This window comes from Oncorhynchus masou, chromosome 23 (genome assembly GCF_036934945.1).
Source record: "Oncorhynchus masou masou isolate Uvic2021 chromosome 23, UVic_Omas_1.1, whole genome shotgun sequence".
Lineage (NCBI taxonomy): Eukaryota > Metazoa > Chordata > Actinopteri > Salmoniformes > Salmonidae > Oncorhynchus > Oncorhynchus masou.
The window spans coordinates 25,746,961-25,771,217 of NC_088234.1; the positions used below are offsets into that span (position 1 = coordinate 25,746,961).

The 24,257-nt window shown below is 40.6% G+C and overlaps 1 protein-coding gene and 1 long non-coding RNA gene across 2 annotated transcripts; both read left to right on the plus strand.

The window, feature by feature from the left end:
- Window positions 1–1,448: 1,448 nt before the first annotated feature.
- LOC135510621 (uncharacterized) lies at window positions 1,449–9,418 on the plus strand. The gene is made up of 4 exons (XR_010451138.1): window positions 1,449–1,537; window positions 2,608–2,724; window positions 2,958–3,192; window positions 7,927–9,418. It is a non-coding gene; the product is annotated as an uncharacterized LOC135510621 (long non-coding RNA).
- A 3,255-nt stretch (window positions 9,419–12,673) lies between these two features.
- LOC135510619 (zinc finger protein 883-like) lies at window positions 12,674–22,184 on the plus strand. The gene is made up of 2 exons (XM_064931685.1): window positions 12,674–13,212; window positions 20,591–22,184. The coding sequence occupies exons 1-2, from the start codon at window positions 12,915–12,917 to the stop codon at window positions 21,562–21,564; spliced, it is 1,272 nt and encodes a 423-aa protein (XP_064787757.1). The 5' UTR covers window positions 12,674–12,914; the 3' UTR covers window positions 21,565–22,184.
- Window positions 22,185–24,257: the final 2,073 nt, after the last annotated feature.

Here is a 24,257-nt window from a genome sequence, read left to right on the forward strand (position 1 = left end):
ATCACAGATTCTACCATAAAGACCAATGGTTCGCAAAGGGCACATATTGGTAGATAAATTAAAAAAAGCAGACATTGAATATCCCTTTGAGCATGGTGAAGTTATTAACTACTCGTTGGATGTTGTCCAGTCACTACAAAGATACAGGCGTCCTTCCTAACTAGGAAGGAAACCTCTCAGGGATTTCACCATGAGGCCAATTAGGATTTTAAAACAGTTACAGAGATTAATGGCTGTGATAGGAGAACTGATGATAGATCAACAACATTGTTGTTACTCCACAATACTAACATACATGACTGAGTGAAAAGAAGGAAGCCTGTGCTGAATACAAATATTCCAAAACATGTATAGTGCAAGAAATGTGGCAAAGAAATAAAACAAATTGTCCTGAATACAAAGAGTTATGTTTGGGGCATATCCAACACAATACATCACTGAGTACCACTCTTCATATTTTCAAGCATAGTGGTGGCTGCATCATGATATGGTTATGGAATTGAGCTAAGTACAGGCAAAAACATCAAGGGAGACTTGGTTCAATCTGCTTTCCAACAGACACTGGGAGACATTCACATTTCAGCAGGACACTTACTTAAAACACTAGGCCAAATATACACTGGAGTTTCTTCCCAAGATGACATTGAATGTTCCTGTGTAACCAAGTTACAGTTTTGACTTTTTAAACCGGCTTGAAAATCTATGGCAAGACTTGAAAATTAAGCATCAGCTGTTAGAGCAGCTTACCGATCGATCACTGTACCTGTACACAGCCAATCTGCAAATATCACACCCAACTACCTCATCCCCATATTATTACTTATCCCCTTGCTCTTTTGCACCCCAGTATCTCTACTTGCACATAATCATCTGCACATCTATCACTCCAGTGTTAATGCTAAAAAGTTATTATTTCGCCTCTATGGCCTATTTATTACCTACCTCCCTACTCTTCTACATTTGCACACACTGTACATAGATTTCTCTATTTTTATTTTTTATTGTGTTATTGACTATGTTTGTTTATGTGTAACTCTGTGTTGTTGTTTTTGTTGCACTGCTTTGCTTTATCTTGGCCAGGTTGCAGTTGTAAATAAGAACTTGTTCTCAACTGGCCTACCTGGTTAAATAAAGGTGAAATAAAATTTTAAAAAAATTTAAAAAATCCAGGTGTGCAAAGCTCTTAGAGACTTACCCAGAAAGACTAATCCCTGCCAAAGTTGATTCTAACATTTATTGTCTCAGGGGTTTGAATTAATACTTATCTAATCAAGATTTATTACTGTTTGATTTTCCATTTTAAAAAGTATTTTGTGTAAATCCATTTTAATTACACGTTGTAACACAACAAAATGTGGAAAAAGCCACGAGGTGTGAATAATTTCTGAAAGCAGTATTGTTTTTGATGAATTCTCTTTGATTTTCACCTGTCGGCGAGGTGAAATGTGGAATGCCTGTCATTAGACAGCCAACACTTCCTGTCCCTTCAAAATACGAGTTCAACCTTCGAACCAATAGCTGCCTATACCGTGCCAAGGTGAGATTTCTCAATTTTACTTCAGATTTGATTAAATAAATGAAAACTACACTTTACAGTTGTGTTCGAATACCCATACTAACATACTATTAATTTATACTAAAATGCTGTAAACGAACAGTATGCTTTCAGTTGAGCGTACAAGCTCGTCGCCAAGCTACCGGAAGTAGATGCTGTTGCTATGCAACCTCTTGCTCGCTCGTTAACGTAACAAATTACTAGTTAGACATTTTACGACTTCGGGTGTGTTCTTAAATTCAATGTGGAGTGCGCTCCTAAATTCGGAGCATTGTCGGATTGTCTGTTTGTAAATTAAGAGCGTTTCGCCCTCAAAGCGCACACTGGACGCTCGAGAGGTTTAGGGTTGATTTGAACATTCTGACCTTACAACTGCTGTCAAGCACCCAAGCTAACGTCCATCCAGACACAAATGAGACCACTCTGACCATTGTATTCCCCCTATCAGAGCTGGTTAGGCAGTTTTCATGTTATCCAGAGCGTTGGTAAATGTAACTGTGCTGCTGGCAACAATTTAATTACGCTTTTTTTGCTGATGTTTACCGACACCGGCCATATTAAACGGGTGTTGAGCGCTACTAAATTCATTATTCCACGCTCTCTCTCTCTCTCTCTCTCTCTCTCTCTCTCTCTCTCTCTCTCTCTCTCTCTCTCTCTCTCTCTCTCTCTCTCTCTCTCTCTCTCTCTCTCTCTCTCTCTCTCTATATATATATATATATATATATATATATATATATATATAAGCTAGCTAAATTAGTGCTAACTTAACCAGCCACTTAGCTGACTAACAACAAAGTATATATATATATATATATATATTTATTTGTTAGAATGCCAAAAGTTCTATCGGCTATCTACTCTGATTTCAGAGCACTCTCGTCTGAGTATTCCAGAGCGTGGAATAATGAATTTAGTAGCGCTCAACATAATATATATATATATGTATATGTATGTGTGTGTGTGTCACAAATAGTACGGTTAGTATGAGTATTCGAACACAGCATTTGTCTGGAAATAAAATAAACTTCTCTCAACTGCGTTACCCATTCCAGTCAGCAGATGGCGATGTGCGTCTTTCGGGCGATGCTGCTAATGTGACGTAAATTCCAGTGGACGGGACCAGATGCTTCTTCAACAACAACAGCTATCGTTAGTTATTAACTACATCGGTAGGTTGATAGCCAACATAGCCGAAACACTCAAGCGCTTTACTGTCGGTTGTTTTGGTGTATATTAATCACAGTGTTTTATCTGCTTGTTACCCCATTTACTGTCTAATGTCATACTTTGTTGTTAGTCAGCTAAGTGGCTGGTTAAGTTAGCACTAATTTAGCTAGCTTTTATAACCGACTATGAGCTCACTAAACTACTCTCCCCCTGTAAAAAAAATATTTAAAAAAAGGTCTGCTTGACGGAGAAAGAGGGTCTGTGGCTGAACATTGTCGTGAAGGAAGAGGTTGATGTCACAAAAAAAGAAGTAGAGGGCGAGGCTGTGACAGTGAAAGAGGAAGACGCGTTCAGAATTAAAGACGAGGAGGATGTAGCCATGAAAGAGGCTACTGCAGTTCATGGAGTGAAGAAGGAAGGGGAGATTACTGTCACATTGACAGAGGAGACAGGATATCTGAATAACACTAGTAAGTAACTTACCGTCGTAATGGGTTTTACTTTAGATATTCAGAGTTCGCTAGTAAGTAGCTAGGTTTCCATCTAATTGGCAACAGATTTTCATGCGAGTATAAATAAAATCTTCGCATTTTCCAACCAGAGATGTTTCCATCAAATTCACTTGAGGATAAAAGTCGGCGCGTGATGACGTAGTGCACATAAATACCCTTTGCTTTAAATTCCCATGTACCGAATAATTGTATAACGATTATTACATTATGGACAAAAGAGCGATATTATATTCATTTTTCAAATGGCAGCCAAGCATCGATCACCATGTCAATTGAATAAGACCCTCGGTATTTATTGGAAAGTAGCATCAAGCTCATCAACTTGCACCAACCTGTGAAGTTCATAACTTATTGCATCAGTAGCCTAATACATTTTATCCTTTCCGTGCTTATAGACAGCTGCCATAACCATGCTTGCCCTATGAATAATATCATGCTGTTGAAGATGATGAATTCCCCTCTTTACTAGTTACTCCGTGCAAACCTCCACCCTCCAAAAAACCCAACATGAACCTTGACATCGTGGCATCTCCTTACTCATCAACTTCAGGTCTGAAGCCATTGAGAAAATGGTAGGCGCGAACACCATGGTTATCGAAGGCTTGAAAAAGACTGTGGAGTTTGCATGTGGTGAAATCATGGATGGGAAAATGAGAGTGGAAAAAGTTGAAAAAAGTGTGGAAAAGAATAACAATGTCTACCATAGACGTCTCACTGATCTGGAACAATGCACAAGAAGATGGAACCTGAGACTCGACTGCGTGCCAGAGGTGGAGAATGAGGATGTGTGAGGAGAGGCTATCTGCATCTGCCAAGGAGTTATGCCTGCAGAGAAGAACAAAGTTGGTGATACCGTCAATGTTGTGCATTGCCTCTGCAAGATGTAACAGCAAACGGTTCAAGACCAAGGGGTATCATCATCCTCTTCACTGCCAGATTCTACAGGGATGCTGTCTGGAAAGCTGCTAGGAAGAACGCCTTCCTCCAGAGCCATGGTATGCGTTTTGCTGAGCATCTCAGCCTGGAGGACATAGAAAGAAGGAACAAGTTGTGGCCAACGACCAAGAAAGCACTAAATGAGGGAAAGGCCGCTTACTTTGTCGGAGGATGAGGCTTCATCAACGGTTCAGAAATCCATATTCCTCCCTAAAATCTCACCAGAAGGAACAGATTGATGGTTTCGGCCATGGTATTCTCATTTTGCTTGTATTGATTAATGTTACCTAACAAGCATCAGGTGACTATTTTTCAGATTACTCCGGTACCTCAATTTATTTATTTATTCTTGTATGACCAGAAGGCCTATTTTGTTTACAGACTTACGAAGAAGACCGAAAGTTGTATTTATTTTTAATGTATACAGTAACTAAGATACTGTCGACACCCAGGGGGAAACAATCCCACCACTGAGGAAGTGGTGGTTGGAAATGTTCAGGAGGAGGCACAAGGACCTGAGCATGAGGAGGCCGGACACCCTAGACAGGGGCCAATTGTGCGTCTCTCAGTGTGCCACACATCCAACAATGGACACCTTCTTCACTTTAAAAAAAATATATACCCTTTTCTCCCCAATTTAGTGGTATCCAATTGTTAGTAATTACTATCTTGTCTCATCGCTACAACTCCCGTACGAGCTCGGGAGAGACGAAGGTCGAAAGCCATGCGTCCTCCGAAACACAACCCAACCAAGCCACACTGCTTCTTAACACAGGGCGCCTCCAACCCAGAAGCCAGCCGCACCAATGTGTCGGACCTTGGTTAGCGTGCACTGCGCCCGGACTGCCACAGGAGTCGCTGGTGCGCGATGAGACAAGGATATCCCTACCGGCCAAACCCTCCCTAACCCGGACGACGCTAGGCCAATTTTGCATCGCCCTGCCTCTCCAGGAACCAGCAGCACTGTGCCTTCCACCAGCACCTCCCCAGCAGGGAGGAATACACAAGTAGGTGAGAAGGAGAGGGCTGAGGCAGAGGAGAAAGAGCGTCGGCAGTCTTCAGGGCACAGGAGATGGCTGCCATGGATGAGGCCATCGCCTCTGCTAGACCCCCGCTGGAACCACTCCTGACAGCTGCATCACCACTGCCAGTGCCTCCCAGTGTGCAACACCTGTAGGAGCTGCCGGAGTCCCCAGCTGCAGAAGAAGGCCACGGGCTTGCTCTCCCGGCCACAACATCGCCAGCCCCTCAACCCCACGCTGTTGAATATGCTGTTAATACGAGGTGCTATGCTAGATTTTGGTTTTAGCGTTGGCAAACTGGCTTAGTCTTGTAGTGAGTAGCCTATAAAACGTTGCTGGATTCATAAACATTTTGGGGAATTTTTAAATGTATTGGAATAAATCACCAAACAATTAAACTAGCTAGCCAGTTATGGGTAACTGTAGCTAGCTAACTGACAAGAGTGCTAGCTACATACGTTAGCTTACTAGGTACATTAATAGCTTTAGATTGGTTGTTTTTAAGCTCAACTTCAAGATTTTCACCAAGGACGCTGCCTCTCCGATTATCACTTTCCCTTGCTTGGTAAGGGACATTTTAAGGTACACTCGGATGTGACAATGTAAAACGTCATTCAAGGGCTTGGGGTCGAGGGCTGTCTACTTTGAGTTTGAAACACCCAGGTGTTGGAACCGGTTCAGGGAATAGAACTAAAACCACTTTTTTCATAACTTTTTACCCCCTTTTCTCCCCAATTTCGTGGTATCCAATTGGTAGTTACAGTCTTGTCTCATCGCTGCAACTCCCGTATGGACTCGGGAGAGGCGAAGGTCAAGAACCGTGCGTCCTCCGAAACATGACCCTGCCAAGCCTCTGCTTCTTGACACACTGTTCGCTTAATCCGCACCACAAAGAATCGCTAGAGCGCGATGGGACAAGCACATCCTGACCGGTCAAACCATCCCCTAACTCGGACGATGCTGGGCCAAGTGTGGGCCGCCTCATGGGTATTCTGGTCTCGCCGTCGGCAACACAGTCTGGGATTGAACCGGGTCAGTAGGGACGCCTCTAGCACTGCGATTCATGCTTTAGACCGCTGCACCACCCGGGAGGCAATGGATTAAATTCTTCAATGCTAGTTATGGATACTGTAGTTATCACGTTTCACATTGGATTTAAAATGTTTTTTATTTCAATTCTGCTGCCTCTCTGCACACACAAGCTTGTTAGCCAGCTAGCTTGCTCTGGTCCATCGAAAGCCAACTCTTTCTTAAGTTCAAAGACATTCAAAGTTCCTTCATTGAATCCACTTCTCCATAACAACAAGATGCCCTGTGCTTCAAGCCAATGCCCCATACCTCAAGCCTCGCTTGTCACCTGCAACATTTCTGTCGCATCTCGCGCCCTACACTTGTCTGTCAAATGCATGTAAATAGCTTCCCCGTTCCATAGCAAGCAGCTCTATCCACACTGATTGGTGAAGTAACTTAATGTCTGTTTAAAAAGGAACAGAAAGGAACAATATAAATATTTTACTTTTTTGGATTCGAACCGGTTCAGAACTTTATTTTGCCAGGACGAATGGGCCAAAATTCACCCAACTTATTGTGGGAAGCTGGTGGGAGGCTACCCGACACGTTTGACCCAAGTTAATCAATTTAAACTTCTGACTCATTGGGTTTCCAACCCAATGCTTTGTGCATCAACTGTCATCTTCATTGAGAAGCAACTTTATGGATGGTAGTAGGCTAGTATGCAAGCCATTCTTTGGTTGTGTGCGTAAGAATGACCAACACACGCAAGGCATCTTCAGAGGGTGTTCTTTTTTTGGTATATCAAAGTAATGTAACGAGTTCCTTTCCACAAGTTACTTAACACGTTACTTTAAAAAGTAACATTCCCCAACACTGCAGCTATGATATGACACATTGAGTTTTGAAAAATCTATTTTGTTTATTGAACTACAGTAAGTGAAGTGGCTTAACATCCGGTAACATAATTACATAATGGGTCCATGAGCTGTACTATACAGAAATTCACAATTATTGTCATTATCTTCATGGTGATGTATTATGAATAGGTACACAAAGGTAGAAAATGTAATATCCTCTTTTGCATGTTTAGTTATTATTCTACACAATAGCTATTATTCTAATGAACTCCGCCCCTCATAGATGTCTATGTTTCACAAGTTTGGACATCAAAGTACAGATAACTAGAGTACAGCACAGAAGAGTAGGTTTGAGTTCAGTACAGTAGAATAGAGTAAAGTATTGTATTTTTCATTATAGAAAGTATAGTATAGGACAGTAGAGCAGTGTTTGGTAGAGTATCGTTCAGTAAATACAGTACAGTATACTGAAATCTACTGTACAGGCATACATAATTGGCATACATTTTAAAGTGAGTCTCAGGGCAATTCAGTAACTGTGGAATTGCCCAATAGCAATAAATCACTTCAGGGGTTTATTGTGTATATGGGCAATATACCACACCCCCTCAGGCCTCATTGCTTAATAATTGTGCTCTGCTGAGCCTAAAAACATGACATTCCAAGAGAGCAAGATTTAGATTTGAAGCTCTACATCATTCTTATACCCCCCCCCAGAAATGAAGAGAGAAAAAACGCAGCAAATTTTATATTTAATGATGAAATGTTGTGAAAACTAGCCTTCGGGTTTTGAGCAATCTAGTTTGGATTAAAACTCATGTGAAGACTGTTTTATCATTTATCACTCCATTTGTCTTTGGCAGGAGAGGGACCTGACTCTCGCCATGACAGCAGGAAGAGTCCTTCAGGGGAACCAGACCCAGAGACACCCAAACCACCGAGATGACACCACTGTTCTCAGTGTGGAAAGAGTTTTGCCAAGTTAGGGAGCCTGAAAAAACACGAGAGAACACACACAGGAGAAAAGCCTCACCACTGCGCCCCGTGTGGAAAAAGTTTTATTTGGTTATGTGACCTGAAAAGGCATGAGAGGACACACACAGGAGAAAAACCTTTCCAATGTTCCCAGTGTGGAAAGAGTTTTAACGATGTAGGGTACTTATTAATACATCAAAGAATACACTCTGGAGAGAAGCGTTACTGCTGCTCAAAATGTGGGACAACTTTTACCTGGTTAGGGAGCCTGAAAACGCATGTGAGGGGACACACAGGAGAAAAGCCTTTCCAATGTTCCCACTGTGGAATGTGTTTTACCCAGGTAGGGGCCCTAAATAAGCACAAGAGGACACACATAGGAGAGAAGCCCTTCCAATGTTCTCTGTGTGGAAATAGTTTTACTAAGTTAGGGGGCCTGTATAGGCATGACAGGGCACACACAGAAGGGGCTAAGACCTACCACTGCTCCCTGTGTGGAAATATATTTAGCCGGTTACGGTATCTGAGCGCATGAAAGGATACATACACAGGAGGAGAAGACCTACCACTGCTCTCATTGTGAAAATACATTTTCCCGGTTAGAGGACCTGAAATCACATGAGAGAATAGAAAGGCTGTGTTCAGACTTGTGTTTTTGACTTGAGAATGTGTTTTTGTTTATGCCTTATGAAATCATATTGTATATTTGAAAGCTTGCTTGAAAATAGGCTTATTTTTGTATTGTTTTGGACATGATTATATATAAATTCAGATATATTAATTTTGTATTATGATATATTGAATACAAGAATAAACCCCTTAGATGTTCATTTTATGATTTGGATATTTTAAAATGTAAATTGTTATTTAAATAACAACTTGCACAGGGCTTGGCTATTCTAAGCCAGAAGGCTGATAGGCTCCTGTTCCTATCTCCTATTTCTGTAGGTTGAGGCAGCTTGATGTACAAGTACACCACATGGACAGGACGTTAATTTATACAATTATTATATAGATTAATGTTATTTTGCATTTATTAATTCTAACCTTGAAAACCTCTTGAATTGAAAATATGATTTGGATATTGCTAATTTGATTGGATAAATTGTTTGGATGTTGAAAAATGTATTTGATAATGATTTGGATATTTCTAAATCTAAATGGTTAAATCAATGAATAGTGTGCATTTCTTGTCAATGTATTTTATTGAGTTAATTTGTGTATTCGTCGTCAAGCTAAATGTGTATGAAAATGTGATGTTGTTCTGAGAACATTGATAAGTTGTTGAAATGAATGTTCTCATCAGTATTATTATACCATGTCAGAGAAAATTCTCACTCATTTAAAGTCTGCACTAATCAATACATGCTTCTTTTTGTATGTTTTAGTGTGATATTATTCTTTAAATGGGGCAATTCGCAGTAGAAACAATAACAAAGCCTTCTTCCTGCCCATGTTTCAGTGAAAAGCTTTGGGATGGGTGTGCAGAAATGTAACCACTCTCAAATTCATAGACCGGTACTGACCATCTATGATATCTAAATGATCGTTTTAACAATATTTTGAGGCTACACGGTTAAGTTTTAAATATTTTGATTCAATCAATCAAATGTATTTATAAAGCCCTTTTTACATCAGCAGATGTCACAAAGTGCTATACAGAAACCCAGCCTAAAACCCCAAACAGCAAGCAATGCAGATGTAGAAGCACGGTGGCTAGGACAAACTCCCTAGAAAGGCAGGAACCTAGGAAGAAACCTAGAGAGGAACCATGCTCTGAGGAGTGGCCAGTACTCTTCTGGCTGTGCTGGGATGAGATTATAACAGTGCGTGGCCATTTAAGGCCAAATTGTTCTTCAAGATTTTCACACGTTCATAGATGACCAGCAGGGTCAAATAATAATCACAGTGGTTGGATAGGGTGCAACAGGTCAGTACCTCAGGAGTAAATGTCAGTTGGCTTTTCATAGCCGAGCATTCAGAGGTCGAGAGAGAGAAAGTCGAAAACAGCAGCATAGATACTGGAGTTGGGCCCTGATATGGCTAAGCCATATGGCTGTGGGCTACACTAGTTCATTTAGCAGACAAGATTTGCTTGGAATTCTGTGGCCTTATTATTTTATAGTATGAAGAATACAATTGAACATAGCTGAATAAAATAGAAATGATATTCAAGGAAGTGCGCAAATGTTGCTATTCTGTGTTGAGCAGTTAACAAAGAAACAGGTCCTCCGGTATGCTTAATTTAGAGTTATTTATGCAACTTTAGTTGTGATGCAAACGTCAGGCTGTAAGTTTTCGATTTTTAATACATTCTAAGGCTGCATAATGCGACTAAAGATGATTTGAAAAAAGTTTAATGAAAGGCATGAGCTCTGATTTGTTTATTGTGCAGGCTGCACACACTTCATCAGTCTCTCATTCATAATATATCAAGCACTTGATAATATTCTCACCAGCCCTCGAATTTCCTGGCGGCATACCATTGTGTGGCCGTAATGTCCCCTAAAAAAATCCATGCCTTTTGCGGCCGTTGTGCCCTTGGGATGAATATAATAATTATAATTCCCTTCTCCCAGCTGCCGTGCTCTGAATCACCTCTCACTCACATGGCTCTCTCAGATATGGTGGGGAGAACAAGTATTTGATACGCTGCCGATTTTGCAGGTTTTCCTACTTACAAAACATGTAGAGGTCTAATTTTGATCATAAGTATACTTCAACTGTGAGAGACGGAATCTAAAACAAAAATCCAGAAAATCACATTGTATGATTTTTAAGTAATTAATTTGCATTTTATTGCATGACAAGTATTTGATCACCTACCAACCAGTAAGAATTCCGGCTCTCACAGACCTGTTAGTTTTTCTTTAAGAATCCCTCCAGTTCTCCACTCATTACCTGTATTAACTGCACCTGTTTGAACTCGTTACCTGTATAAAAGACACCTGTCCACACACTCAATCAAACAGACTCCAACCTCTCCACAATGGCCAAGACCAGAGAGGTTGTAAGGACATCAGGGATAAAATTGTAGACCTGCACAAGGCTGGGATGGGCTACAGGACAATAGGCAAGCAGCTTGGTGAGAAGGCAGCAACTGTTGGCCCAATTATTAGAAAATGGTCTGGGGTTCCACGCAAGATCTCACCTCGTGGGGCAGGACTTGGTCAATGACCTGAAGAGAGCTGGGACCACAGTCTCAAAGAAAACCATTAGTAACGCACTACGCCGTCATGGATTAAAATCTTGCAGCGCACACAAGTTCCCCCTGCTCAAGCCAGTGCATGTCCATGGCCCGTCTGAAGTTTACCAATGACCATCTGGATGATCCAGAGGAGGAATGGGAGAAGGTCATATGGTCTGATGAGACAAAAATAGAGCTTTTGGTCTAAACACCACTTGCTGTGTTTGGAGGAAGAAGAAGGATGAATTCAACCACAAGAACACCATCCCAACCGTGAAGCATGGAGGTGGAAACATCATTCTTTGGGGATGCTTTTCTGCAAAGGGGACAGGACGACTGCACCGTATTGAGGGGAGGATGGATGGGGCCATGTATCACGAGATCTTGGCCAACAACCTCCTTCCCTCAGTAAGAGCATTGGAGATGGGTCGTGGCTGGGTCTTCCAGCATGACAACGACCCGAAACACACAGCCAGGGCAACTAAGGAGTGGCTCCGTAAGAAGCATCTCAAGGTCCTGGAGTGGCCTAGCCAGTCTCCAGAACTGAACCCAATAGAAATTCTTTGGAGGGAGCAGAAAGTCCGTATTGCCCAGCGACAGCCCCGAAACCTGAAGGTTCTGAAAAAAGTCTGTATGGAGGAGTGTGCCAAAGTCCCTGCTGCAGTGTGTGCAAACCTGGTCAAGAACTACAGGAAATGTATGATCTCTGTAATTGCAAACAAAGGTTTATGTACCGAATAGTAAGTTCTGCTTTTCTGATGTATCAAATATTTACAGTATGTCATGCAATAAAATGCAAATTAATTAGGACCTCTACACCAAGCGGTGTCAGAGGAAGGCCCAACATTTTTCAAAGACTCCAGCCACCTGTTTCTCTGTTACCGTACGGCAAGCGGTCTGGAACCAACAGGACCCTGTTGGGTGCTAGTCTACACCTGTTGTTTACAAATCATGTGACAAATAACATTTAATTAAATTTTATGTAGGCTGGGGGAGTATCGTATGCCAGTTGGGGTGAAATGCTACAATTGTGGTGGTGAATATGTGCAAATATGTGCCCTGTTAGAATATGTGCCCTGTTAGAGTGAAGGTGGCAAGTGTATGAGCTGACCACTATGTTTTGTATACGGAGGCGGTGAGAAGAGTGGAAGAAGAGAGTAATGTTGAAGAAGCAATGGTAGTTGGATTAGTGACACCAGTAAATGTTCCTAGCCAAAAGTATCTTGACATGTTGCATGTTAAAAAGATGGACTTTGTATAATTTATTGCATAGGTTACAAACTGCACAGAGCAAATAAAGAGGAAATCTGAGAAAATATGCATTGCCACTGAAAGTTTTTGGGGACTGCCACAAAGAAAAACTACATTCTCATTCACAACCCATATACAGTAGATGGCGACAATACACCTTCTCGGTTGTCGTCTGTCAATAAGCCTCAAAGAAGAAGAACAACAGCTAGTCAGCAACATCGGTAGCTTGCTAACCAACAACCGAAACGTTAAAGGTCTTTAGACTGTTTTGGTGTATATTATTCACTGTGTTTTAAACACACTGCTGTCGTGTCTTTGTGTTACCCCATTTAATTACATGTTACGTTGTTTCAAGCAGACCCACAGGCTGGTTAAGTTAGCAATAGCACTAATTTAGGCTAGTCGCTAATGTTAGCTAGCTAGCTAGCATCTCCGACCATGAGCTCACCCAGCTACTCTCTCCCTGCTAAGAAAGAGGTCTGCTGGACGAAGAAAGAGGGTATGTGGCTAAATATTGTCGTGAAAGAAGAAAGTGAAGAGGAGAACGTCACAGTAAAAAACGAAATAGAAGGTGAGGATGATACATTGAAAGAAGAAGAGAAAGACGTTTCAGTGAAAGAAGAGGAGGACGCATTCAGAGGGAAAGAGGATGGTGCCGTTTTTGGAGTGAAGGAGGAAGGGGAGATTACTGTCACATTGAATGAGGAAGATGAGACAGGAGATCTGATTAACACCAGTAAGTACTGCCGTAAATTTGTTTTCACTTTGGATATTCGGAGTTCGCTCATCAATACCTCCAGCGGAAGGCCCTGTGGTGAGAGGCACAATACCATACACATACACACATCTAAAAAATCAAATTATGGAATTACGAAATATTAGGAAGAGCAATGTTGGATTCCGGAGTGTGTGTATGATTGGATGTATAGACATGATGGATAGAATATTTAGTATATCTGAAGGATAGTATATGTACAGCAATAGTTAAATAGGCTAGGCCTCGACTATAATACAGCAGTATATACATATGAAGTGGGTAAAACAGTATATAAAAAAAAAGGAAAACACACACTGCTGCTCATGCTCCCTTATTTTATTTATAACGTTTCAAACCTTAGGTCTTCATCAGGCATCCATTTCCCAGATGGGTTGGAAGGTCCTACATATATACTGTATATACATATAGGGGCAGTACTCAATGATATCACTTACTGAAACAGGAGGTAAAAATATATAACATGTGTACACAATATTAACATTCAATGTATCAAAATATACGATCATACACAAGGAATGTGATAAATATTTACAAATATGTATATATATACAGTACCGGTCAAAAGTTAGAACACCTACTCATTCAACAGTATATATATTTTATATTTGAGATTCTTCAATGTAGCCACCCTTTGCCTTGATAACAACTTCCCACCTCTGGTCATTCTCTCAACCAGCTTCATGAATTAGTTACCTGGAATGCATTTCAATTAACAGGTGTGCCTTGTTAAGTTAATTTGTTGAATTTCTTTCCTTCTTAATGTGTTTTAGCCAATCAGTTGTGTTGTGACAAGGTAGGGTTGGTATACAGAAGATAGCCCTAAATCCATATTATGGCAAGAATAGCTCAAATAAGCAAAGACAAACAACAGTCCATCATTACTTTAAGACATGAAGGTCAGTCAATATGGAAAACATTTTAACAACTTTGAAAGTTTCTTCAAGTGCAGTCGCAAAAACCATCAAGCGGTATGATGAAACTGGCTCTCATGAGGACCGCCACAGGAAAGGAAGACCCAGAGTTATCTCTGCTGTAGAGGATAAGTTCATTAGAGTTACCAGCCTCAGAAATTGCAGCCCAAATAAATGCAGAGTCAAGTAACAGACACATCTCAACATCAACTGTTCAGAGACTGCGTGAATCAGGCCTTCATGGTCAAATTGCTGTAAAGAAACCACTACTAAAGGACACCAATAAGGAGAAGAGACTTGCTTGGGCCAAGAAATACGAGCAATGGACATTAGACTGTTGTAAATCTGTCCTTTGGTCTGATGAGTCCAAATTTGTGATTTTTGGTTCCAACCGCCATGTCTTTGTGAGACGCAGAGTAGGTGAACGGATGATCTCTGCATGTGTAGTTCCCACTGTGAAGCATGGAGGAGGAGGTGTGATGGTGTGGGGGTGCTTGGCTGGTGACACTGTCTGTGATTTATTTAGAATTCAAGGCACACTTAACCTGCATGGCTACCACAGCAACATGATTCCATATGTGTTATTTCATAGTTTCCATGTCTTCACTATTATTTTACAATGTAGAAAATAGTCAGAAATAAAGAAAAACCCTTGTATGAGTAGGTGTGTCCAAACTTTTGACAGGTACCGGTGTCTTGGATAAGTCGAATTACCTTGGGGCAGGGTACGAACAATGGATCCAATTCAGTAAAGTCTTATTTCTGGTCGAAATGCTGTTGACACACCGCTGCTCTGATATCCCAAAGTTATTTCCATCTGTATGTGAAAAATACATTTAAAAAATAAACATTTGGAGCTAATAATGTGAGGAGAGAAAAAAATAAAGCATGAACAGGGCGACCATGTCTATCTGCTCCATCTTGACCAGCTCTGAAATGGACATGACTAAAAAAGAGAGAAGATGTGAATAATTTGGACTTCAGCGAGAATCAACTGCCTGACTACACACACTGCTGGTTGTAGCAACATTGTAATAACTTACTCAGAGGTGCCGCAGGTCAGGGCAGTGAGACTGGAGAGGAATTCTGACTGAATTGACATTCTCATTGACTTTAGCCCAGATAACATAACGTGTCAGGTTCAGCTGATGGCGTCTGCTCTCATCTTGGTGTTGTGCTCTACGTTGGCAGGCCAGGGTCAGTGCTGTGTTGCAGTTGGTCTCGATCTGTGTTGTGTTGATGTCTGAGTCTATGTCCAGCAGCAGCTTGACCGCAGGGACGTGGCCATTCATTGTAGCCAGCCTCAAGAGGAGAGATACCCAATGTATGCACCCAATGGATGTTAATTATTTGACCCGGCTACCTGTATTTGACATTGTGTTGTTATTTTGCTGAACACTAGCTGGTTTAATTTTATTTTTGGCAGTGAGATGAGGCTACTCAGGCGAGAGAGAAAAAACTCACCCAAATGTATAGCCCCGTTGGAAAATCTAAATGGGACTGTTTGAAAATGTGAATCACATTTTTATTTGGTGTACCCCCGAGGTCATTATATGTGTACCCCAGTTTGGGAATACCTGATCTATGCCAACAGTGCACAGCAATGCCTATTTTATCGTAACCCTTACAGATAACTATTCCTAACTGCCCCATATACACTGAGTGTACAAAATATTAGGAACACTAATATTTCTCTCAGAACAGCCTCAATTCGTCGGGGCATGGACCAGCGTTCCAAAGGGATGTTGACTCCAATGCTTCCCACACTTGTGTCAAGTTGCCTGGACATCCTTTGGGTGGTGGACCATTCTTGATACACACGGGAAACTGTTGAGCATGAACAACCCAGTAGCTTTGCAGTTCTTGACACCATCAAACCGGTGAGCCTGGCACCCACTACCATACCCCCGTTCAAAGGCACTTAAATATTTTGTCTTTTTTTTTAAATATATATTTTTTATTGTAAATATTTTGTGTTGCCCATTCACCTTCTGAATGGCACACACATAATCCATGTCTCAATTGTCTCTAGGCTTAGAAATCTTTATTAAACCGTCTCCTCCCCTTCATCTACACCTATTGAAGTGGATTTATTAAGGGATCATAGCTTTCACCTGATCAGTCTATGTCATGGAAAGAGCATGTGTTCTATACACTGTTGTACACAGTGTATATTCACTCAATAAAAAAGCAAGTGCCATTTAAGATTAATTTACTGAAACCGTAATATCAGCTGGTTATATCTTCAAAAAGACAGTAACCCCAGCGGTGGTACTTGCTTGTAGAAGCCTATGGCTATGCAATGGAACAGCCTTGCTTTTGTTAATTTAGCAGACAAGGCACCCTTATTTCCAGAGCCTTTATCACAGTCAAGCCACACCTATGTTCAGGGATGCAAGCTAGTCATATTTCTGCAAAATTTGCCATTTTGAATCCAAAATATGTGACCTACGGCTTTGGATCACTACTGTCTGTAAGCGAACGAGTGATGCGCGTTTGGAGCAATACTGGCTGTATCCAAGGCTGAGCCAATCGTTCACATAACAACAGAATGCAGCACGAGACTGAAGAGAGGAGAGACAACCAATTTGCTAGTTACAGCATCAGCGCGCTCTGGAAAGATAGCGGAGAGTGGAATGGCAGTTTGCCAGTTACAGCAGCGCGTCCCCTGAACTATAACGAAGAGGTCGTTGAGAAGCCTGACCACTGAGATGGGGGTGAGAAGGTGATGAAGCGTACTTCAAGAGCTGTGACCAAGAACAACTGGCATTTGGAAAGTTTGAGGTGAGGGAGAAAGTGTAGTGGAACAAGTATTGTTAGCATTGTTACGTATCTTGCGAGCTGGATCGAATTCTCCGTTAGCTAGCCAGAGAAATGTTGAGCAACATTAGCCAATTTAACTGATCAAATAATTGAGTTCATGTTGTAAAAATTAGCTGGCTAATAAAGTCAGACAGCTAACGTTAGCTAGCTAACGTTACAACATCAGATGAGCTAACCTAACCAATTCACTATAGTATTAACTGGTATACAACACCTTGCCTTTCCTCAGATTATAACGCGTTAGTTGCTTACTGGAGCCTGGCAATATGTGTGAAATGTTAACTAGCTAACGAACTAATTACTATCTATGAACTAATGTTTTCCCTCTACAGTATGTGGTTGATTTTCAGAATGAGAGAATTAGGTGAAAATTAGGCATTGCTTTTTAAACAAGTGGGTTCAGGGATCAAGTGTAGCTGGAGCTGGGCTTGGCTTAAGCTGGATGCCACTATAGAGGTGAAAGGAACATCACACACTTCCCCTCTTTTTCACTTTTTTTAATACAGTGGATTAAAAGGGGTATGCCAGGTGTTCTCTCTGCCTTAAAGAGGTCAATTATGCCAACAAAGGGTATCATGCTCTGCAGGCACATTGTAGAACAGGTGACCACAGGCAGAAAGTGTACAATGTAGTAATGTGTTGTGTAATCCAAAGATATAGATTTTGTTGTGTTGAACTTGACAGTAACACTTGTGTGTGAGCGGGGATTATATATTTTTTAACTCTGTGAATGTTATTTTTGCACATGTAGCCTTGTGCACTTGATCGATGTCTACTATAGTGGCCATTAAAATAGAGAAAAGATAGAATGACTGTTTTCCCCAAGTGCAATATTTAGATGTTTGTGGTCACAAGCATTCTATTATAAATGCTGTCATGGCTAACTGCAATATTAATGTATTGTTTTTTTCTCAAGTCATTTGCAGTAAAGTTTAGGCAACAAATAATATTGGGTGGCTTTCTTTACATGTTTTAGCTGTGAGGTAGGTTCACATTAAAAACTTTGTATTTTACACACAGAGACTGATCATGTAGATCATATTCTTTGTTGTTTAATTAGTTAAAACCCGCATTTCCTCCTGGAAGGGATTTTTTGCATGTTTCAGTGCAGAAACAAAAGTGTCACCTTTATGGGCCCTCACCTGTTTGCATCCCTGTATGTTATAGTAAAAAGACATGATGTAAGATAACAGAATAAAATATAACCCAATATTTTTCCAAATTAATAAAGTTGCCAGTGCGAAGTCATACGCATCTGGAACAGTTATTCTCCAAGAGTGAGGATTTGAAACAGGGCTCAATTTGGCGAGTATTCATTTTTTCAGGGTCACAAACTTAAATTGTTTTTCTTTCCGATAAACAGACATTCCATGTTTTAAATAATTCTGATGGTTTGGAATTTTCCAAACGGATTAAGAATTCCACATTGAACACTGCATGGTGATAAATTACAGGAACAACATTCAGTTTAGTGAAAAGGCCTAGGCTTAATGGTTCTGATGAAAAATCTGCTCTTTGTCTTTATCAAACTAATGTTTTTGTATATTTTTAGTGTGGAACCTGTCTTTGTTCGCAAAGTAGCCTCAGTTGAAAAAAGACAGGACCCAATTATTCCAAAACTGCAGCCTGTTGTCGGAACACATATTACCCTATTTCAATCAACCAGTCCATTTTGAATTTGTGATAATACTGATGTCTTTTGGCAAGAAATGTAGCTTGTGTATCCCATCAGTTAGAACATTTTTATAGGCATTTATTTCTGTATGTCTAACTGGAGCTTGTGTGCGCTCTTAGCAAATGGCAGCTATACAGGACTCATCCAGAGCTCTTTGACTTCTGGCAGAAAGCTATTGTAAAATATCTGAGGGCTAACATTTACACGGAACAAAAATATAAACGCAACATGTAAAGGGTTGGTCCTATGTTTCATGAGCTGAAATAAAAGATCCCCAAGGGAGCGATCTGAACTAGGCTTGGGCGGTATCCAGATTTTCATATCATCCTTAACTCAACCCGGGATTTACGGTATTACCGACATAGCACACAAGGGGGTACTAAAAATGCCAGAAAAGCCCTATTGGGCCTCTAAAACCAGAATGTTAACAAAATTAGCACAAACTAATTGTGAAATCACAGACGCTGTTAGCTAACTGCTAACATGCGAAAATGAACAAACTAACTGCAAAGACAGGCAAATCCTGCTCATAAAGTTATACAAGCATAGCTAGTAGCTACCGAATGTCATTTTTGGTGAGTGCTAACATTTGCAAGCGAAAGTGAACGAGAGAAATTGTGCAAATGAACAAAGTTGTGATGAATGCTTTTCTGAAGGAAGAGCACCATGTGTACACGGAGCATAGAAGAGATTTTTTTAAACGCTATTAGGAAGCACAGGGGAAAAATGGCAGCTATACAGAACTTATCCAGAGCTCTTTGACTTCTGGCAGAAAGCCATTGTAAAATATCTGAGGGCAAACATTTACACAGAACAAAAATATAAACGCAACATGTAAAGGGTTGGTGCTATGTTTCATGAGCTGAAATAAAAGATCCCCAAAATGTTCCATATGCACAAAAAGCTTATTTCTCTCCAATTTTGTGCACACATGTGTTTACATCCCTGTTGGTGAGCATTTCTCCTTTGCCAAGATAATCCATCCACCTGACAGGTGTGGCATATCAAGAAGATGATTAAACAGCATGATCATTACACAGTTTCAGCATGTTAATGCATGGCCCCATGTTGCAAGGATCTGTACACAATTTCTCCAACTGAAAATGTCCCAGTTCTTCCATGTCCTGCTTACTCACCAGACATGACACAAATTGAGCATGTTTTGGATGCTCTGGATCAACGTGTACAACAGTGTTCCAGTTCCCAACCATATCCAGTGACTTCACACAGCCATCGAAGAGGAGTGAGACATTTCACAGGCCACAAACAACAGCCTGATCAACTCTATGCCCAGGAGATGTCGCCCTGAATGAGGCAAATGGTGGTCACACCAGATAGTTTCTGATACAGACCCCTACCTAATTTATTTATTTCAATTGACGGATTTCTCGAACTGTAATTCAGTCAAATCTTTGAAATCAAAATAGTTGCATGTTGCGTTTTATATTTCTGTTCAGCATGCATCTAAAACGGCTTGATGTTAGGTCTCTTGACTTCCCTCATACTACACCTACTAGAATTAGGCTAACATTTTTCATTTCACTGAGTTTATATGAATATTTCCAGTTAAGGGGTCTAATTTTCAATAAGTCACGGTCCATAAAACCTACAGATCAACAGACAAGTTCTCTGACCTCTCTTACCTAAGCTATACCAATTACTTTTTCAAAATATCTTCCCTTTGATTTCCTACAAATATTTCTGCTTAAATACTTTAGTTATTAGTTATGTGTACAGATCACATTTTCAAGAGAAAGATCACATTTTAAGTTCTACATTATTATCATTTTAATGGCCACCAAGTTAAAACAATTATGGACATTTTGTGTAAACTGATTTAGTACTTTATTAAACCTAATTGGAAGACAGTTTTATAATGTGAAGGTTTCATTCAAGTCTATATAACTACCACATTGTCTTTTTACAGGAGTGAAACCAGACTCTCACTCTGACTACGGGATGCGTCCTTCAGTGGAACCAGGCCCAAAGACGTCCAAACCTGCAAGACCACACCATTGCTCCCAGTGTGGAAAGAGTTTTACTAAGTTACGAAACCTAAAAGAGCATGAGAGGACCCACACAGCAGAAAAGCCTTTCCAATGTTTGCAGTGTACAAAGAGTTTCTGCTGGTTAGGGAAGCTAAAAGTACATGAGAGAATACACACAGGAGAAAAGCCTTACCACTGCTCTCAGTGTGGAACAAGTTTTACCCAATTAGGGACCCTAAAAACACATGAGAAAATACACTCTGGAGTGAAGCCTTACAACTGCTCTCAGTGTGGAACTAGTTTTACCCGGTCAAGGGACCTGAAAGAGCATGAAAGAATACACACAGGAGAGAAGCCTTACCACTGCTCACAATGTGGAAAAACTTTTACCTGGTTAGGTAGCTTGAAAACGCATGAGAGGACACACACAGGTGAGAAGCCTTACCACTGTTCCCACTGTGGAAAGAGCTTTCCCCTATTAGGGAATCTGAACAACCACGAGAGAACGCACACGGGAGAGAAGCCTTACCACTGCTCCCATTGTGGAAAGGGTTTTGGACAATTGGGGCATCTAAAAGTGCATGAAAGAACACACACAGGAGAGATGCCTTACCAGTGCTCCCATTGTGAAAAGGGTTTTGGACAATTGGGGCATCTAAAAGTGCATGAAAGAACACACACAGGGGAGAAGCCTTACCAATGCTCCCATTGTGGAAAGGGTTTTACCCAAGTAGGGAGCCTGAAAACACATGAAAGAACACACACAGGAGAGAAGCCTTACCAATGCTCGCATTGCGGAAAGGGTTTTACCCAGTTAGGGAGCTTGAAATCACATCAGAGGATACATACACGGGAGAAGAAGACCCCAGGAAGGGCAGCTGCTGCCTCAGCAGCAGCTAATTTGAGTCCATAATAAAAAATTCTAAAATATAATACTCCCAGTGTGGAAATAGTTTTGGACAATTAGAGCCCCTGAAATCACATGAGCTACTAGAGGCTGTGTTCTGAGTTATGTTTTTGACTGAGAAAGTGTTTTTGTTCATGCCACATGAAACTTAATTGTCTGAAAGATGTTTTTTTTCCATCACAAATTTGATTAAAATGTTAAAATGTGTATTTTATTTTGATTATAAACTTTGATTGATTAGATACAAGTATAAACCTTTAGATATTGCTTGATATATCAAATCAAATTTATTTATATAGCCCTTCGTACATCAGCTGATATCTCAAAGTGCTGTACAGAAATCCAGCCTAAAACCCCAAACAGCAAGCAATGCAGGTGTAGAAGCACGGTGGTTAGGAAAAACTCCCTAGAAAGGCCAAAACCTAGGAAGAAACCTAGAGAGGAACCAGGCTATGTGGGGTGGCCAGTCCTCTTCTGGCTGTGCCGGGTAGAGATTATAACAGAACATGGCCAAGATGTTCAAATGTTCATAAATGACCAGCATGGTCAAATAATAATAAGGCAGAACAGTTGAAACTGGAGCAGCAGCACGGCCAGGTGGACTAGGGACAGCAAGGAGTCATCATGTCAGGTAGTCCTGGGGCATGGTCCTAGGGCTCAGGTCCTCCGAGAGAAAGAAAGAGAATTAGAGAACGCACACTTAGATTCACACAGGACACCGAATTGGACAGGAGAAGTACTCCAGATATAACAAACTGACCCCAGCCCCCGACACATAAACTACTGCAGCATAAATACTGGAGGCTGAGACAGGAGGGGTCAGGAGACACTGTGGCCCCATCCGAGGACACCCCCGGACAGGGCCAAACAGGAAGGATATAACCCCACCCACTTTGCCAAAGCACAGCCCCCACACCACTAGAGGGATATCTTCAACCACCAACTTACCATCCTAAGACAAAGCTGAGTATAGCCAGGAAAGATCTCCGCCATGGCACAACCCAAGGGGGGGCGCCAACCCAGACAGGATGACCACATCAGTGAATCAACCCACTCAGGTGACGCACCCCTTCCAGGGACGGCATGAGAGAGCCCCAGTAAGCCAGTGACTCAGCCCCTGTAATAGGGTTAGAGGCAGAGAATCACTGTGGAAAGAGGGGAACCGGCCAGGCAGAGACAGCAAGGGTGGTTCGTTGCTCCAGAGCCTTTCCGTTCACCTTCCCACTCCTGGGCCAGACTACACTCAATCATATGACCCACTGAAGAGATGAGTCTTCAGTATATGATTTTGGTATTTAAAAATGTAAACTATTCGATATATTAATAAAATGTACATTTCTTGACTAACCTTGAAACCTCTTGAATTTAGTTTTATTTATTTTAGTTAATTTGTGTACTCATAAGAGCTTTGTTGTGTATAGAAAAGTAAATATATTGGAAATGTATATAAAATAGTTTGGATGATTTATGATTGCGGAGAAAGATCAATCAGTTTTGAATCTGGTTAACAAAAACATTAATGGATTATTTTTTCCCATGTGCATTTGATAAAATATAAGTTTTGTAATGCTAAAGTTGTTAGGAGTGTACTAATGTAAGTAGGACACGTGACATCCCGGCAACTTTATATCAGAGTTTTGCCTGTTGTTCACACACGTATCTGCCCTCTCATTGGCTACAATTGTCCCACCTGGTCTTGCCTCCTCCCGACTGCCTTCCGTTTTTGAAGACATTTATTTTAAATGTTAAAGTGGCCACTTGAGTATCTGGACAATATAATGGATAATCTGCGGTTGAGCTAATTAGGACAGCTGACTGGGGCTTGATATATATATATATATATACTGTGTTTTATACCATCTATTGTATCTTGCCTATGCCACTCTGTCATTGATCATCCATATATTTATATGTATGCGTTCTTATTCCATTCCTTTACTTAGTTTTGTGGGTAATAGGTAGTTGTGTGGAATTGTTAGATTACATGTTATATATTGCTGCACTGTCGGAACGAGAAGCACAAGCATTTCGCTACACTCGCAACAACATCTGCTAACCATGTATATGTGACCAATAAAATTTGATTTGATAGAAACGGGAAAACACCATGTAGAGCTTCAGTTTTCTACAGTTTCATTTGGATTTAATTTACCTGCTATTTTATCATTTTTGTACCTTTTGGGATTTTTGCAATTCATATCACTTGGAACCTGTTATACACTGATTTATATATGTACACTATATTACTGACACGGCATGCTGTTTTGAACCCACCGCGTTTCCATATTGGCACCCCCCCACTATTGTAAAAAAAAATATTTTGGAAGTTATAGAAAGGCATTTATTAATGTCTACATTTATTTTTGCCAAGTTTATTCTATTACAGACATCTGAATGCAGACGTTTAAATGTCATTGTGAGCTAAGCAAAAAACATGTAACAAATATAAAATCAATTTTATTTCAAGTATAATTTTTTAGAAAGTACTACAAAGAATAGTTAAATACATGTCATTTGTCCTTCCAACATTTAAATGAAATACTGAAGAATTCCGTTCTCCAAATGGTTTGACATTGGGAATGTTCTAAAATAGTTAATATCATTCTGAGTCATGTTCTCAAAATGTTCAAAGAACGTTAAGAAAAAACTTTCTGTACTTCAGCATAATGTTTCCTACAGGTTTCCTCGAGGGTCTATTT

Excerpts from the sequence above, each read along its gene's own strand:
- LOC135510619 (XM_064931685.1), top strand. The coding sequence starts at position 12,915 with ATGAGCTCACCCAGCTACTCTCTCCCTGCTAAGAAAGAGGTCTGCTGG. Across the intron at positions 13,213-20,590 it reads AGGAGATCTGATTAACACCA|GAGTGAAACCAGACTCTCAC; the intron begins GTAAGTACTGCC and ends GTCTTTTTACAG.